Consider the following 17795-nt stretch of genomic DNA (forward strand, 5'->3'; position numbering starts at 1 on the left):
CTAAGGCTTTCTCAATTAATCCGATTAATTGAGGAGTTGCCTAATCCACTGACCCTCAAATGGACCAAACTAGTTGGATGTTCATGTGACAGGCTTGATTAAAATATCCATAAATTAGTTTGTGCTTATTTACCCAACATACTTAATCAGATGAATGGAAAATTTAGCGGCCGTAACTTGCAACTTTGGTTAATTTTAGTCTTGGCTTGATTTCTGCTTGATTCAACAACCAGATTGAGCATGATGGCTAAACAGGCTTCAGGATTAAAGTGAGGGTCAAACTCAGGCTCTACTCTATGGTTAGTTATACTGTACTTGCCTCAAGTGAAAATGCAGAATTCATTGCATTACACTGCATTACTTGTGAGGAAGGTCGGTGTGTTAAAATGTGATGAATAAATTATTGAAATCCTCAACTTACCACCACAACTGAGCCCAAAATTTCCATTGCCAAGCAAGGCAATTGTTGAGTTTTGCCCTTTTTTACGATCTTTCATGCCAGTTGTTTTTTTTATGGAATTTTTTATTTTATTTTGATAACAAACATAGACAAAACACAAACACAAAACATCAAATAAAACCATCTTTCCATTGTATAGTGTGTCGGTTGGTACATATCCCTTGTGCACAATATTAAGTCTTTCTCTCCTAACCTTAAAGTTCATATTATGTAAATCACTATCCATATCATATTATATTGCTATGAAACCATTATTAGACTTTGATTATAAGTTCATATCATCCTTTTCGAGTGAATCTCAACTTTTACAACGTCTAGTTCATAATATCATTCATTTCACAATAATCAAATATAACATATCATTTCAATGTATCATCTTTACTATTATTTTATATCTACGGTATATTATAGTGTATTTTATTTCTCTGTTTTCTTATCTAGCCATTGATAAAATAAATCCCATCTTTTATAATATTCTTTTTCTTCTTGCTCTCTAATTGCCAATGTCAATCTATTCATTTCTGCACATTCCACAGCCTTTCATGCCACAGTTGTTAAGTGAATCACTCAAGTCGTTAAATTAGAAACATGGTTGTTAAGTGAATCTGGCTTCCCCATGGACTTTGCTTGACAGAAGGTCGCAAAAGGGGACCACATGTTCCCAGGGACACTTTAAGACTTGTGGACTTCAACTCCCAGAATTCTCCAGCCAGCTCTTGCTTTATGGACCGGTCTAAGTACCACTACTTCAGAACTGTGGCAAATCCAAACAGCCTTGGAATAGACTGGTCCATAAAGCAGAGCTGGCTGGAGAATTCTGGGAGTTGAAGTCCACAAGTCTTCAAATTGCCAAGTTTGGGGACCCCCTGCGTCTACAGGGATGGTGCCATGTTGTAAGCCTGAGAAATGCAATGCTGCCATGTTGTAAGCCTTGAGTTCCTTTTTTTTGCAGCGCTGCTGCAACTTTGAACGGTCACTAAATGAACTGTGCTACCTCGAGGACTCCCTGCATCTCAGAAAAAGGCTGCATTCTTTCGATTTTTTTTTTTTTTAACCAAGCAGACAGAAAAGAGAAGTCGGGTTCTTTTTTCTTTTTTTTTTTTGGGTGTTTTTTTTTTTTCTCGCAGCCCGCGTCTTTGGAAGGAGGCAAGTCCTGCTGCCGGCTGTCCCACAGTGGGAAAGGCGAGGGTGTTTTCAGAGGCTCGGCTCCGGATTGGCTCCCTTAAGACATCGAGAATTTGGGCGGGGGGAGGAGGTGTTTCTAATTCCGGCAGAGGCGGGTGGGCTGGGCCACGAGCGCCCTCCCCCGTTAACGAGCCTGGGGTGGAGCCCCGGCTGGCGGCACGCGGAAAAAAAAAAAAAATCCCGTCCGCCGGAGAAAGGGGCGCATTCATTCATTCTTCCCCTCTCCGGCTGAGCTCTTCCGAGGCGGGCACACGGCAGCCTTCCGATCGTCTGAGCCTGTCCCGCCGCTGCTCCCGGAGAAGCAGGTTTCCCGCGCCGGGACAGAAACGTCTGAAAGCGAATTGAGGGGGAAGAAGAAGAAGAAAAAAAGAAGAAGGGAAAGAGAAAGGGAAAGGAAAGAGGAAAGGAGGAAAGCAAAGAAAAGAAAGAAAAAGGGAAAGAGCTGAAAAGGGAAAGATAAGAAAAGAGGAGAAGACGAGAAGGCAAAGCAAAGGCAGAAGGGAAGGGAAGAAAAGGGGGAAAGAAGCAGGGAAGGAAAGGAACAGAAAAGGAAGCCAGGAAAGGCAAGGAAAACTTTCAAGCACGGAGATCCAGTGGATTATTCGGAGCCGATTCCCCTGGGCTTGCCAATGGCCAAAGGAGAAGGAGCTGAGAGCGTCTCTTCGGCTGGTCTCTTGCAACCGAGCATCTTAAAACCGGAGGAGCTGGTCCGATCCAAAGTAAGGGCGAAAGGCAACGGCGGAGCAGGCGAAAAAGGGGGCCGGGGTGGCGGGGGGAGAGAAAGAGGGCGAGGGCGCGCGGAGGGGCTGGAAACCCGCGCGCGCAGCTGGCCCTGCTGAGAAGAAGCCAGGGAGGATTTTACTCCCGAGGAAGCAACGGCGAGAAAACAGCTGGGGCGATCCACGTGCAGCCGATCGACCGGAGAAGAGGGAGGGGGGGGTGAGATCCCGAAAGCCCGGGGATGGGTCTGAGGTGTGCGCCGCTTGCTCGCTCGCTTCCTCCTCCTCCTCCTCCTCCTTTTCCTCCCGAGCGGAACCGGGAGGGCAATGAAACGACCCACCTCAAAACCAAACACGGGTCCTGGAGGCGACGTTCGGCCACCCCGTCCGGATTCCCCCCTCCTCCCACACACTCACTCACTCGCTCTCCGGATCAGGGGCGGAGGTGGGCGGACGAGCCTCCCTTATAAGGCTCGGCGCCTTCAAATTCGAGCGGGCTCGGGCGATCCACCATGGCTCTGCTGCAGGCGCTGGCTGGCCCCTGGCGTCGGGTCAAGGTTAGTCTTTTCCCCCCGGTAGGACGGGGTGAACGGGTCAACGGGGGCGGGGGGTTGCAGTAGCGAAGGGGGCTGAGGAGAAGAGAGCGGAAGAGGGGCTGGCTTTAACGCCGCCGAAAAGCCGCTTGGCCTCTTTTCAAAAGAGCCAGCGGGCTTTTTCGGTGAGTCAGCCTTAAGAGTTTTACGAGACCCCGCGCGGTTCAAGTTCATTCATAAACGGTGTGAGGAGAAAGGTTCGGCCCCCTTGGTGCGACTTCCTCTTGGGGAAAATGTACACATCAATGGGCGAGAAAAGAGCTCTCGTTCTCTCTCACACACACACGCCTCACAGCCAGTGAGAGCCACTCGGCTCGTTTCCTTTAAATATATATATAATTCATGGGGAAGGAGGCAGACTTTCCCCTTGAAGTCTCTCTTTCAAGCCTCGTGGCTCTGGGTGTGTGTTTCTGCCTCAGTGTGGAGTACTACAGAGACGTCCCGGCTGTTTGAGACAGGGGTGGGGTGAGGTTTTAATGCAGAAGTCTCCAAACTTGCCAACTTTGTGGACTTCAACTCCCAGAATTCCCCAGCCAGCATAGCTTTCTGGACCGGTCTAAGTACCACTAATACTTCAGAACCGTGGCAAATTCAAACAGCCTTGGAATGTCCTTGAGTTTTAATTTTATTGGGAAAGCTTCTTCTATATCAGAGGCCTCCAAACTTGGCAACTTTAAGACTTGTGGACTTCACCTCCCAGAATTTCCCAGCCAGCATAGCTTTCTGGACCGGTCTAAGTACCACTACTTCAGAACTGTGGCAAATCCAAACAGCCTTGGAATGTCCTTGAGTTTTATTTTTTTTGGAAAAGCTGCTTCTATAATCAGAGGCCTCCAAACTTGGCAACTTTAAGACTTGTGGACTTCAACTCCCAGAATTCTCCAGCCAGCTGGCTGGAGAATTCTGGGAGTTGAAGTCCACAAGTCTTAAAGTTGCCAAGTTTGGGGATCCCTGTTTTGAAATGCGAGGACAGCTTTTCAGAGTTTGACTTCCCACGTAGCCATGGGTGACTGGAATGCCCTGATTTCTAGCATCAGGTGGGGACTTATCATGCGTGAGAAGGTGACCTTGGGACGCAGAGGTCTTGAAAGAATGGAGGAATTCAGTGCTGAAAATCGTCCTCGCGCTCTCTTACCCCAGTTTCCGCTTCTCACCAGGATGGCCAGTTTAACTGACCAGGATGGCCAGGAAATAAACCTTAATAGAAAAGGAGAATTCTCTCTTAAGACCTGGTGTTTCTAATCTGTAACCTGAGCACTGAAAGGGTTTTGATGAAGAGTTGGTTGGGCTCTGTCAGATGGTTTTAGGGTGACTACATTATGGGTTAAGTGAACCACACAAAAGGCTAAACAATAGCTGGATTCACTAAATGACTGAACACCCAACGGCATTGTAGTCCAGCTTTGCAAACATGGCCACCTTTTGTGGCTTGATCTTGAGGTAACCATTGAATGTAAGCCAGAATTCAGGGCATAGCACTTGGCTAGGCATTACGGCACCCACCCAATGTTTTGAATTTAAATATTCATTCAGCTTTAGCCAGCATATCCAGTGGCAAGAGAATGCTGGACTGTATCCAAAATACCTGGAGAACATCAAGTTGTCTACCTCTGATTAAAGATGGTGTGAAGGTAGTCTTTGTGTCTGGATGTCTTAACTGGAAGGATCTCACTGTTCTTTCACTTGTGACATGCCTTTTCATTAGTAAAAACTGAGCTGAATTTCAGAAAAGAAGCCTAATTAAATCAGGAATGGCAAACTCTTTCAAAACAATGCACAGTAGCATGGATTGAGTGTTGTAAATAAGATTTTCTCTAAAAAGCACTCCTGTGATTTCAGCCAATATGTTTACGATGATCCTTCTGAGTTCACACCACTTGCATTTACCAATTGGTTGGTTTGGGTGTGTGATTACCGCAACTTCTTGGAGATGATGCACACTTGCTGGGTTCACCCCAACATACATAATCAACCCTGGTAAAAATCCAGTGGTGTTCAAAACTCAGCTTTAACTTCTTGGTTGGGTCCAACAGGGGAGAGGACTTCAAAGCTGAATACTTTAATGCAACATCTCAACTTTTTCAGTAGTAAGAATTATTGATAGCATTTCCAGAGTTGTTTGAGTGAATGGGGAGGTTGTTACAGACATAGACCCTGCTGGCACTGGGAGAAAGTGTTTCATTGTTTTTTCACCCCAGTTGGGTTGAAAGCGTGAACAAACACCACTTTTTCTGGACTAGCTTCTATTATCTGTCCTTGGTGAGATTTACTGCCTATTTGAGCTGGGATATTTGCAAAGGGTGAACAAAGAAAGTTGTTGCTAGAAAGTAGGAGTGATAAATACCTCAGGAAGATACGTGCAGATATTGCTAAAGAGACTCTAGAAGGTACAAAATTCTCCCTTTCTAAAACTAAGTACAAATCAAAGTACTGGGTCAATTTCCTGTTCAGTGTATTGTGTGAATCCAGAAAAATAAGTTAATTTCGTAAACTGAGTTGAGCGCATTTAAAGATGGATTGAATTTGTTGATCATAGAGCAGTATTTCTCAACTTTGGTAACTTTAACACATATGGACTTTTAACTCCCAGAATTCCCCGGCCGACTTTCTGGGAATTAAAGTCCATGTGTCTTAAAGTTGCCAAGGTTGAGAAACACTGATACAGAGTGACTCCCGTTTGGTTTTTCTTCTAGAGCTTTTGACCATTGCTCCCGAATTCTTTTTTCCAGAGAGAAAGCAAAGCAAAGTTATCAATATGCAGCAAAGTGTGTTATGCCATTGGTGGAGCACCCTATCAGATCACTGGTTGTGCTTTGGGATTCTTTCTCCAGATTTACTTGCTGGACGTGGTGCAGGTAAGTCTTCACTGGCTTCAGTCCTCTCTTTGAGGCTGGGGGGGAGGAGGGTGGTCAAATCAAAACTTATTTGGGACCCGTGTTGGATTCAATTCTAGGCTGAGCCACTTCTACAGATTTACACCCAGTATAGATTTTCTTTAAGAGCTGTTTTCGTGGGGCTAGAGCTCCCCAAAGCTTTCGTTCCGTGCAAAATTTCCTACATGCTCCACTCTGTGTAGAATCATCCCTTTTCAAGGAAGTTTCTTGCATAGCCTTTTGCTTGAGGTGCTAGCTTTCTATACGGAGATACTTTCTTGTTGCTCTTTCAGATCTGGTCTCAGTGCTGTGCCCCTCGTAGCCACCCTATGGGCAGCCCTCTTTCCTATTGAGCTCAGGATGCCAGGGCTTCTGCAGGGCCATGTGAAGGTAGTTTTTGATTTACAACCCCAGTTGGGAGGAGGACTTCTGTTGCTGAGCAAGGAGGTTGTGAAGTGTTTTATGGCCTTTTTGCCGCAGTTGTTAAGTGAATCATGCAGTTGTTAAAGCAAATTCCATTGACTTTGCTTGTTGAAAGCTGGCCGGGAAAGTTTGAAATGGTGATCACATGATCCTGGGAAATTGCAATTCTCATAAATTGCCAAGGGCCCAAATTTTGATCATACCACTGCGGGGACACTGCAGTGATCATCAGTGTGAGGGATGATTGCAATTGTAACATGGTAACCGACAAATTGCTAAACAAACGGTTGTAAGTGGAGGATTACACAGTGCACCTTTCTTGCATCCAGAATCTTCCAGTTGTGGTAGAATTCAAATTCCCAGAAATCTTAGAAGCATGGTAATTACTGTTTAGGGCCTCCAGGAGTTACTAAGCCATAGCAATAGCAAATAGGCTGCCCCATTCCTCCAGAGCAGGGCTGGGCAATTAATTTTCCCAAGAGGCCACATGAGAAACCAAGGCTGTTGTGGAGAACCAAAACAATCGGGCTGTATGCTTATTCACATTTGATTTCTAATTTCCGATTGACCTCCCGTGGGCCAGACAGGAACAGCCAAAGAGCGGGATGTGGCCTGGGGCTGCAAAATGCCCAGGTTTGGTCCAGAGGATGCCAGCTTAGGGAAGGAAGAACCCCCAAATTGCAGGGGTGCCTCTTGCTTTTCTCTTAGCTGGAACATCATGCTCCCCTTTCGTGCCTTGTTTCCCCGGGGCACAGAATGCCTCTAGAATCTCTGGCCTAATGTGGACTGATTCAAGGGCCTCACCCCCACTTCTAGTCTGATATACGACCAAATTGTTGAATGCATTGTTCAGTCCATTTTACATGCTCCTGGCAAGTGTTCTCAAATGAAGAACATCTTGTTTTCTTGTGGTGCATTGCTTGCCTCGATTATATGTTCTCAGTGGCATTTCTCTTTCAGTAAATAACTCCTGCTGAGAAGAGCAACATGTTTCCTATTGCTTGGTAACTCACTGACTTGAGTTCGCACATCCCACAAAGCCCCAGCTTGCTTGAACTGTAATTTGTTAAACAAGCCACACCGGCTTGGTTCAACAATCCCCCAAAGGCCAACCAAACAATTAATGTTATGTACAACTGTTGACATTTGGTTCCATCTGTATTTTGGCCCCGTCGTCCCTGGAAGCCTCATTGCATGTAGAAGTTCATAGCTTTGGGTGAAGAATGCAGCAACTCAACATTTCAAAACTTGAGGGTGGCAGACCTAAACATGCAATTAATGTGACCATGGAGATACTCAAATCATCCAGGTCATGGTTGTCCCAATGTGCTTTTTCCAAAATGAAGTTTGGACTTTCTTGGGTGTTTTTCTTTGAAAACATTTCATTTCTCATCCAAGAAGCTCATCCAGAACTGAATTCTTGGATGAGAAGCGAAACATTTTTAAAGGGAAAAAAATCCCAAAAGAAATCCAGTTGTTTTTTGAAAAAAGTACCTTTGGGACAATTAATATAACTTCACCATCTGAAAAAAGCATCTCCAGATTCCAACTTCTCAATGCCAGGTTTCAGCTAGAAACAGAATTCGACCCACTTAGAGAAGCTCAGGAGAAAATATTAAAACTACAGTGACTCACACAAGTAGTCCTCAACTTAAGACTTGTCACTTAGGAACTGTTTGAAGTTATGGTAGTCCTAAAAACTACTTAAGACCTGGATTCAAAGTTCCAATAGCTGCCCCTCCCTATCACATGATCCCATTTTGGGTGCTTGGCAACTGGCCAGCATTTATGCCCATTTGTAACATCCCACACTCACCTGACCATGATTCATAACGTTTTTTTGCTGGAAACAGGCATTTACTTCTGATTGCCAGCAGAAAAAACCTCACCCATTGTGGAGAATAGGTTCACTTAATGACTGCAGTGCTCGTTTACGACTGATACAAAAAAGGTGTATGATGACCTGCTTAATAATCAGCATGACTTAACCAGCATAATTCTGGACTCAATTACGGTCATAAGTCAAGGATTAAGAGCCGTGGTGGCACAGTGGTTAGAATGCAGTACTGCAGGTTAACTCACTGCTCACTTCAAGAGTTTGATCCTGACCAGCTCAAGGTTGACTCAGCCTTCCATCCTTCCTTCCGAGGTGGGTAAAATGAGGAGTCAGATTGCTGGGGACAATGTGCTGACTCTGTAAACCGCTTAGAGACGTCTGGGAAGCGGTATACAAGTCTAATGCTTATTGCTATCACCTGTATTTATTGAAAGAGATAGAAAGCTGTTAGCAAGAGCATTTCAGCAGCTGTAGCTGCTGAAGAAACTGGCTTGAGTTCATATGTACGGATTTGGTTCAAATACCGAATTTTCCACTTTGCCCTATCTTGCTCTCTTCCCAGTGGGTTGGCTTGTTTCTACTTGTCCTTTTTTTTCTGCAAGAGACCAATTTGCTTTTCTTTCCCTTATGACTTACAGTGAGAGAATGAGCTCTCATCCTCGAGTTGAATGGCGGTTCTTCCCTTCTTCTGTTTAACAGATGGACCCGTTCTATGCATCCATCATCCTTTTTGTGGGACGTGCGTGGGATGCCATCACTGACCCCCTGGTGGGTTTCTTCATCAGTAAAAGCTCCTGGACTTGCTTTGGACGCCTGATGCCCTGGTAAGCATGCCTGGGTGCAATCCTGTGGGTGCCACTTTCAAGCACAACTTCATGATGGATGGTGACGTCTGTCGAGTTTTCTAGTTACAATTTTCTTGTAGCAGGAGTAGTTTGCCAACACTTTTTTTCTTCTCAGATGCTATTTTATCCAATAGCCTGGTGTCTCTTGGTATCTTCTCATCTCATATAAGAACTAGCCAGCTCCAACCTTGCTTAGCTTCCTGAAGATCAACCAAGGTTGGCTATGTTCTGCCACCTCCTGTGATGAAACTTAAGGAAGTTTCAAATGCTGCTGATCAGAAGAGTACATTTGTGTGCTATTCTTTGGTAACAAAAGAGATTTGCCATTACTTTGTGAGATTTTTTTTTCCCAACACCCAGAACTAGTCTTCACCTTGGAAAGCGAGACAGAGATGCTCCTGTAGTCATTAGCAGTGAAGCTCACTTAAGATCAGTCTTGACTTACCCTAAAGTGCTGGGGGTTGAATTTATAGACAGAATCGTAACCCTGTTGTTTGCAGTTCTTGATTGGAGAATGTCAAAAGCACCAGGTGAGTTTTGATCCCCTCTGACTTGAGTTGGATGAAATGGAGAGTTGGACTAGCTGTGGGTCCCTTTCTGCGTTGGGGCTGTAGAAGAAGCTACTAACAGTGGAGGGAGTGGGTTGGTGTGTATCATAGTCGAATGTGAAACATTCAAGGGGTGCTACTGGCAACTCATTATGTCCCCTAGCTTTGTGACTGCAGCACTGTGGATCAGTTCTGCTTCTGCCGCAACCTGGGAGATATTTTTGGGTCCTTAAAGAGCCATAGGAAGAAGGTGACTGGGTGAAATTGAGATGTCTTGCATGGTCTGAGCTTGTGACACAAAAATTCTGTAGAAATTCTCAGTCATCCAGGTCATGGTTGTCCCAAAGGTGCCTTTTTTTTTTTCAGGAGGCAATTGGATCTTATTTTTTTCTTTTGAAGACATTTTGCTTCTTATCCAAGAAGCTTTTTCAGCTCTGAGAGGATAGTGAGGAATGGAAGGATTTATATTCCTTGCAGACGGAGCTGGTCATTTGCATCCTTAGAGGGTCATTGAAGCACTTGGAGGTTTATCTGTGTGTCTTCAGGGTCACCTGAGTAGTGCTCATCGTTCCTGGTTGTGAAGCAAAGGTTGTGTTTCGGTGGGTCATAAGGAAGCAGTCAACTAGCACTTGGGACTGGGCTGGTCCATGAAAGGTTTTGTATGTGTAGATATTAAAAAAAACCCCACAATAGGCAACACATTTGTTCAAGCTACATCTTCTTCCCAGATATTCCATTCTCCCTCTGATGTTTGCTTCCCCCGCCTCTTGTTTCAGCTGTTGGTGAGCATTTTAGAGATAGCATGCTCCAAATGGCTTGGGGAACACCTGTTGTCTTATTTTATAGCAAGCATGGGCAGAAGACTTTTCAGTATTGTCCCGGTTCTTGAAGCCCATCTTGTTGACCTTATTAATGCTGATTGGAAAATAGCAACTGCACGGCACCAAGTTGCCTGTAACAGGGTTGTTCAACCTTAGCAACTTTAAGATGTGTGAACTTCAACTCCCAGAATTTCCCAGGAAGCATGCTGGGGGTTGAAGTCCACCTACATCTTATAGTTGCCCTCAACAATACATTGATCGACCCGAATCACCTTCTCAATTCACACCTGAGAGTTGAACATCCACTCTTATTTGAACCCCCCAAAGAAAAGAGAATTCTCAGTTTCACAAGACAACCTTCCCCTGATTGACAGCTTATACAGGACATCAGAACAGGTTATTCTGATGTCTACCTGGAGGCATAAAGATTATGACTCAAATAATGAGAATACAAGCATGAAAACCTCGACAGGATATCATAAAATGGGAATGCACAATGTTTTCAATGTTTTCTTACATTTGGATATTTAGATATACCTAGGGCTACAGTCCAAAAATTGTTGCTTGATGCCTAGACAGTCAAACTTTGAGTTGATTTAATTCACTTTTACATAATTAAAACTGGTAGTTAAGAACAATTGGCAGTTAGAAGACTTTCCCATTCAGCATGAAGACTAACTGTTGGTAACAAATGGTCCTTGACTTATAAGTTATAACCATAATTGAGCCTGAAATTATGGTCATAATTTGTTGGGTTCATAAGTTAAAAGCATCATGTTACAATCTATAAAATGGTCAGATTTTTTCAGGGCTGAGCATGGGTTTGATCTCAGAAGCATGAGGTTTCCATTGTTAAACCAACGAACCAGGAACTTTTAATAATTGCCTGGAATAATTCAGTCTTCTGGCTAGAATCATGTGTGTTCTCTTTGCGTAGATTGGCCTTTAAAAGGGAAAAAAAATTATAAGAGCAAAGAGTGTATGAATAAATGAGTTCATTCAGCCAAGCTTCAGGGACTCTTTTTGAAAGAAGTTTTTGTAAAAGCTTTTCCTGACTCTGGGTTCAAACAACCACAATAAGCCCATGTGAATAAAACACTGGAGTCCCATAATATGTAACCCTCACCGAACAGAAATGAATTATGTTTTATCACGCTGACTGGGGAATTCTGGAAGTTGAAGTCTGTTGTGGTTCACCGGCAGCCTGTGCAGATGGCAGCAGAATCGGACAGTGGGGAACAACGGGGATCAGTCTGGGAGTCTGGAGAGGACTCGGGTGAGGGTCCTGCATCCGATGCAGAGATGGGGCCAGGACCATCTGGGAGTAGGATGCTGACTCCGGAGCCTTCAGAGTCTGGCAGCAGCAAGGCAGAGGACCCAGGGGAGCCTGTTCCCAGTGCACGTGTGCCCAGAGCTGCTAGAAGGTGAGAGAAGCTGAAACAAAAGGGGTGATTCGGGAGTAAGGCTTGGGGGTGATTGCTCCTCCCATAAGGAATAAAGGACAAGTAAAGATGACGAAACCTTTGCAGGAAGCAAAGTTGTTTGTTCGGTTCAGATTCATTCCTGAAGCTCTTTGTACTTCGGTTGGCTTTTGTTCTAGTTTATTTGACCCTTCTGTTATTGGCACAGGAAAGAAAGGTGGGTGCTTATCTCGAGGGACTCTTTGAGAATTCATTACCAGCTGGGAATGAAAATAATTCCCAGCGTTGCAATAAAACAAAACTTGTTTTTAAAATAAGTGTGTGGGTAATTACGATCTTGGAAGCCTAGAACAAAGTCCATGTGTTTTAAAGTTGCTAAGGTTGATGAAATACTGGTCTTACAGGTAGACCTCAACTTAACAACCATTTCTTTAGCAAAAATGACTTATGACTGGACCACACACTTGCATGACCATCCTAGCACCCCCATGGTCAAGTGAGGATTGCCCTAGGCGACCCGCGTGTATTTACAATGTTTGTGGTTGTCCTGCAGTCACATGATCCCCATTTGCAGCCAAGCCAGTTGGCTTCTGGCACCAGGGGAAGCTGGATTCATTTAACAAGTGTAGTGATTCACATAACAACAATGGCAAAAAGGTCATAAAACCAGGTGCGACTCACTTACCAACTGCCTTGCTTCGCAAGGAAATCTGGTCCAACTATGGTCATAAGTTGAGTACTATCTGCACTTCACATAATCTATCAAATAATGGCTGGGTTGCCACATGCTGTATCATTAACCCTAGTTTAGCTTAGTTTAGCCCGAATATTGTATGGATCCAAACGAAGAATCTCAAAGTCCTGCTTTGCCCAAGGCCTTTCAGGTATCTTAGTTGGCAGCTACCTTCACCCTTTCCAAGAAAATTACTGTACTGGACATGCTGGCTGGTATTGATGGGGCATGAATTGAAGGGTGCAGGGAAACCGTGTGCTTGAGGAATGCAGGTGTGTATATGTATTGTGGTGTGTTGAAGTGCCTATAGTTTTCGCTCTTGGCATTTGCCCAGAGTAGTTGTTGGCAGAGTTGCTTCCTCTGGAAGGCTTGACACAGCCTCCTTATATCAGCAGCTAAGTTTAGTGTTGCCTGGCACAAGAAGAATCTGGGATTTAGGGGGTCATGTCCTCAGGTGGCTGTCCTTAGTTCTGCAGGACAGCCCGATGCACGTTGCAGCTCAGTCCTTTGAGAATGGCCTCCAGCTCGCTTTTTCTCCTTCTCTTCCTGCAATGAAACCATGCAAGGTTTTGCAGCGGTTTCAGATGGACACTCCTGAAAGTTAATTTGCCCTTTACATCACAGGTCGTCCCGGGCTTACACCGTAATTGAGCCCACAAGTCGTGAAGATGGTTCAGAGGTTGATCCGAGTTAATGACATTTTTTGCGGTGGTCATAAAGCAAACTCACTGTTCTCTATGGGACGTTTATTTTTGCTGGACACCAGAAGTAACTGCCAGTCTCCAGCAAAAATGTCATCGATTACAGTCGTGTGACTGTGGGATGCTGCGAACAGCCATTAATGCTGGTCAGTTGCCAAGCATTCCAAACATGACAGCTGCCCGCCCTGGTCATGTGAAACAGCCCCCTTATCACATGACTGGGGTGAGCAGCTGTCAAAACTTCAAATCTGGGTCGTAGGTAGCTATGTTGCATTCCGTGGAACTTTGAACAGTTTCTGAGCGTCCAGTTGTAAGTCGAGAACGACCTGGATGCATGTTCTTTCTGAGATACCTGCTCACTCCATGTGTAGAGGATCAAAGAGAGCAGACATCCAGCCTGAAACTCAGCGGTGACGTTTGCACAACCTGCTAAACCTGGTTATGGATTTTATTTGGTAGATACGTACCCAGTTGGCCATTCACACCATTGAGTGGTTTAGGATGCCAGATATTACGTGTGATGCAAACCCAGAAAATAGACTGACTGAGAAAATCCACTCAGCATGTTGCATAAATCTGGTTACTGAACTAGCCTTTGTTGTGGGAATTGAAACTAGAAGGTGCAACATTAAGAACATTGACTTGAGCTCTTGAAGGAAAGGCCAGAAGTAAATCTAGCCATGAGTTGCTGTTATTCTCCCATCCGTTTCTACATGGGAGACTTTAGTAGGAAAAGTTTCCAAGCTGTTGTTATGCTAGCCATATGAGGCCTTTGGCCTTTTCAGTCCTTTCATGATTCCCTGAGCCTTTGTGCATTATAGTTCAGTTCACCAAATGTAGGCAAAAAGGCCAGTTATTGGGCATGGAGAGAAAGGGGAAGGAAGGACAGGCATCTCTAGGGAAAAAATTGATCCAACCCCGTGCCATGATTTCTCACTGCAAATCCCAGTGGCTTACGACATCTTTGCATCCCATCTCAGGACACACGTACAAAACCTGAGATTTGCCCTGTGAAATCCTGATGCGCGTTTTGTTATTTTTGCTTCATTGCGGTTGTCCCATTGGGAAAAAAAAATGTGATTTGCCACCTCTTTGCCTTCTCTTCTCTCCCGCCTTCCCCACCTGTGAACTTTTTCGGTGGACTTTTTCCGCCCTGTGCTTGGCAGGTTGCAATGAAGGCCCAATCGGGGCTGTAAGAAGCAGATTCACACGCCAGCCCTTTTCGGCCCTTTGGATTGGCCTTGCATTCCTCTTGACAAATATCTCCTTGCGAAGGGAAACAGTTAAAGCCGTCCAAGTTCAGCAAGGGGTGTGTGCTGAGAGAGAAGTGTGGCCGCCGAAGAGGAGATGTGTGTAAAACACACCACCCAAATCGGCCAATGGGGAGGCAAGGCGTGTGTGCTTGCTAACATTCCATCTGGCTTCCTTCCTCCGGCGGGGCCACGCCTCGGGCTGGAGGTTACTCTCAGTCAAATGGCTCAGTCACCCTTGTGGGGTGAGTGGGATGTGAGACCGGCTAGGCTGGGCTGGGCTGGAGCTTGCTCTTCTTTTCTCCCATTTTTTTTTTTTTTTATAAATTAAAACTATAAAACAAAAATGAAAATAAAAGTAATGGGCAGGGGAGAAAATGGAAGAGGAAAAAAAAGAAAGCAAAAAAGCATTGGATTCCAATTTTTTTTTCCAGCATCGTAAATTGCAAAATAGAATGACTGCTTCAGCTTTTGACTGTATCGGTTTAATAATCCTAACTGTTTCTATAATTTAGAGCAGTGGTCCCCAACCTTTTTTATGCCGTGGCCCGGTACCGGCATCAGCTGGGCGCCACCATCTTGTTTTGATGAAAAAGTGCTTCCGGTGAGCTTTCTTCCCGGAAAAGCTCACCGGAAGCACTTTTTCATCAAAACAAGATGGCGGCGCCCAGCAAACCAGCGGCCCGGTAGGATTTGTTCCACGGACCGGTACCAGTCCACGGACCGGTGGTTGGGGACCCCTGGTTTAGAGTACAGTATAGCAGGCAAACTGATTGAAAGAGGAAACAGCCTGGGATTAAGGAGAAACTCTCTACCAGTGAGGATAATTAACCAGTGGAACTACTTGCCTTCAGAAGTTGTAGGGGCTTCATCACTGGAAGTTTTTGAGAAGAGGCTGGACAGCCACTTGTCTGGAATGGTATAGGGCAGCGACACCCAACTTTTTGGGCCCCAGGGACCAGTTCCATGGAGAGAGGTTTTTCCATGGACCGGAGGGGATGTGGTTTCCCATTCTGCCTGCATCCCTTGGATGGAGCTTTGCTTGATTGTGTGGCCTGGTTCCTGGCATGCCGTGGCCTAGTGCTGGTCCAAGAACCAGGATTGGGGTCTACTGATATAGGTTCTCCTGCTTGAGCGGAGGATTGGACTAGGGGGTCTCCAAGGCCTCTGCCCACAGCCTGGAATTCGATCCTGATGGGACTCAAGGTTGACCCAGCCTTCTATCCATCCGAGGTTGATAAAATGAGGACCCAGATTTTTGGGGCAATAGGCTGATTTTGTAAACTGCCCGGAGAGTGCTGTAAAAGCAGGGATCTCCAACCTTGGCAACTTTTAAGACTTGTGGACTTCAATTCCCAGAATTCCTCAGCCAGCTTTGCAAATGGAAGACCATGTTCAACTGTCCTCTTGGTAGTTACCAGTTTCGGAGGATGCCTTTCGGGCTGCAAGGGGCGCCTGCAGCTTTCATGCCGCTGTAAACCCCTCCTGTAAAGCACTGTGGGGTGGTATATAAGCACTCTTGCCAAAACAACAAATTACTTTAATCAACAAAACCAAAAGTCAAAATGTTACTTTTGTTTTGTTTTCTGTCCTGACCACAACAGTTTAGAAGTGGTTTCTAGACAGAAATAAAACTGGGTATATTCTTGGCTGGCTGCAGTTTGTTCTTGAAGAGCTCGGCTCGGCGGCTCTCACGGGCAGTCTCTGGTGGGAGGGATTCCTTCCTGAAGGGCCATTTCCCCTCCTCCCTCCCCCTGAGCAAACCACATTTTCGGCATTGGCCACGTCAGTTTCCTTTCTTTTCAGATCTAGGGGCAGTTTGTAAAGATAAGCGAGCTGAGGAGATCATGGAAAGGCTGAGTAACTAGCAAGCCCTGTGTGTATCAGAAGCACGCGGAGGAGGAGGAGGAGGAGGAGGAGGAGGAGGAGGAGGAGGAGGAGAGAAAGCTCCGGGTTGAGCTGCTACCTGGGGCTGCTTCCTTTTTGAGGGACACGTCATTTTTACGTTCCACTTCACTGGAAAGAACTAGCTGGGAGGAAAACCTGCACGTCCAGGATCTTCCTTTTCCACTTCCTGCTTTCATCTTGCCTCTTTTGTGCAGGACGCCAAAGAAATGAGAGAGAGAGAGAGAGAGAACTCTGGTTTTGTGGGATACAGGTAGCCCTTGACGTACAATAGCTCACTCAGCGACTGTTCACAGTTACAACGGCTCTGAAAAAAAGGAACTGACGACCCTTTTTCACATTTATGACCTTTACAGCATCCCTGTGTTCATGGGATCAAAATTCAGGCGCTTGGCAACTGCCCTGTATTTATATGACCGTTGCTGTGTCCCATGGTCACGTGGTCGCTTTTGGCAACCTTCTGACAAGCCAAGTCAACAAGGAAGCCACGTTCACTTAACAACCGTATTACTAACCTAACAAGCCAGTGATTCACTTAACAACTGTGGCCAGAAAGGTTGTAAAATGGGACGAAAATCACTTAATTTTGCTTAGCAGCAGAAATGTTGGGCTCAATTGTGGTCATAAGTCGAGGACTACCTGTATAAAATTATCTCCAAGGCCCATGAGGTCGGCTTCAACCCTCCTGACCTTCCCTAAGAGCCCAAAGACCTGGCTCTGCCGCTTAGCTTGGGGGCCTCAGTGGGGGGGGGGACATCACAGGGGGAGAAGGTCCCATTTCCCCCACCCTCCCGTCTTCTTTTCATTGGGCTGCTGTGTTTTTGCTTTTTGTATTCACTTATTTACGTTTTTACTGTATATAGTTTTTATCTTTTATGGTTGTAAGCTGCCCAGAGTTGGCTTGAGATAAGATGATCAGCCAATAAATTTCACGTGCATAGATAAAAACAAACAAACAAATCCATAAGACAGACAGACAGACAGAACTTGGTGCAGAAACAGAAAGCATTCTAAAGTCAGAAACCTGTTAGAAATTTCCTTCCTTCTCCTTTTCTTTCACCTCCCCTCCCTCTCCTTTCCTCTCCTCTCTTCTCCTTTCCTTTCCTCTCCTTCCCTTTCCTCTCCTCTCCTCCCTTCCCCTCCCCTCCCCTCTCTCTTCTCCTTTCCAACAGACCATTGTTCTGGCACTCATAAAAGCTACGTAAAATGGTCACAACGTTTAGGGAAGTTGAGCTATGCATGTCTCTAGATGATAGGTAAAATTTTCTCCCTTCTCCCACCTGACTAAAAAAAAAGACATTATAAATGAGTGTTCTTTGTTTCTCTTCCTCTCCTTGTCATCTCCGTGCTCCCTGCTCAACCCAAAATAAGTTTTCCCCAATAACTTGCCTGACTGCAAGGGAAACCCCAGGAAATAACCCATCATCTGGAAGAAGAGAACATTTTTCATTTGAATGGTAAAAAGTGAAGGCCAGCCTGTG

The 17795-nt window shown here is 45.3% G+C and overlaps 1 protein-coding gene across 2 annotated transcripts in view; it reads left to right on the plus strand.

Annotated features, from left to right (window-relative positions):
* The first annotated feature begins 1732 nt into the window (after positions 1-1732).
* MFSD2A (MFSD2 lysolipid transporter A, lysophospholipid) overlaps positions 1733-17795 on the plus strand; it is a 47808-nt gene continuing 31745 nt past the window's right edge. The window contains exons 1-3 of one of the 2 annotated variants that reach the window (XM_087970568.1): positions 1733-2364; positions 5687-5812; positions 8790-8914. In XM_087970568.1, coding sequence (XP_087826694.1) covers positions 2275-2364; positions 5687-5812; positions 8790-8914 — 341 coding nt within the window. In that variant the 5' untranslated portion in view covers positions 1733-2274. Of the gene's footprint in view, positions 2365-2505; positions 2922-5686; positions 5813-8789; positions 8915-17795 lie in introns of those variants that run through there. The other variant, XM_087970569.1, reaches the window with a different exon arrangement.

The sequence above is a fragment of the Notechis scutatus genome, chromosome 8 (genome assembly GCF_049901735.1).
Source record: "Notechis scutatus isolate UNSWTSFEM ecotype Mainland chromosome 8, rNotScu1.2, whole genome shotgun sequence".
Lineage (NCBI taxonomy): Eukaryota > Metazoa > Chordata > Lepidosauria > Squamata > Elapidae > Notechis > Notechis scutatus.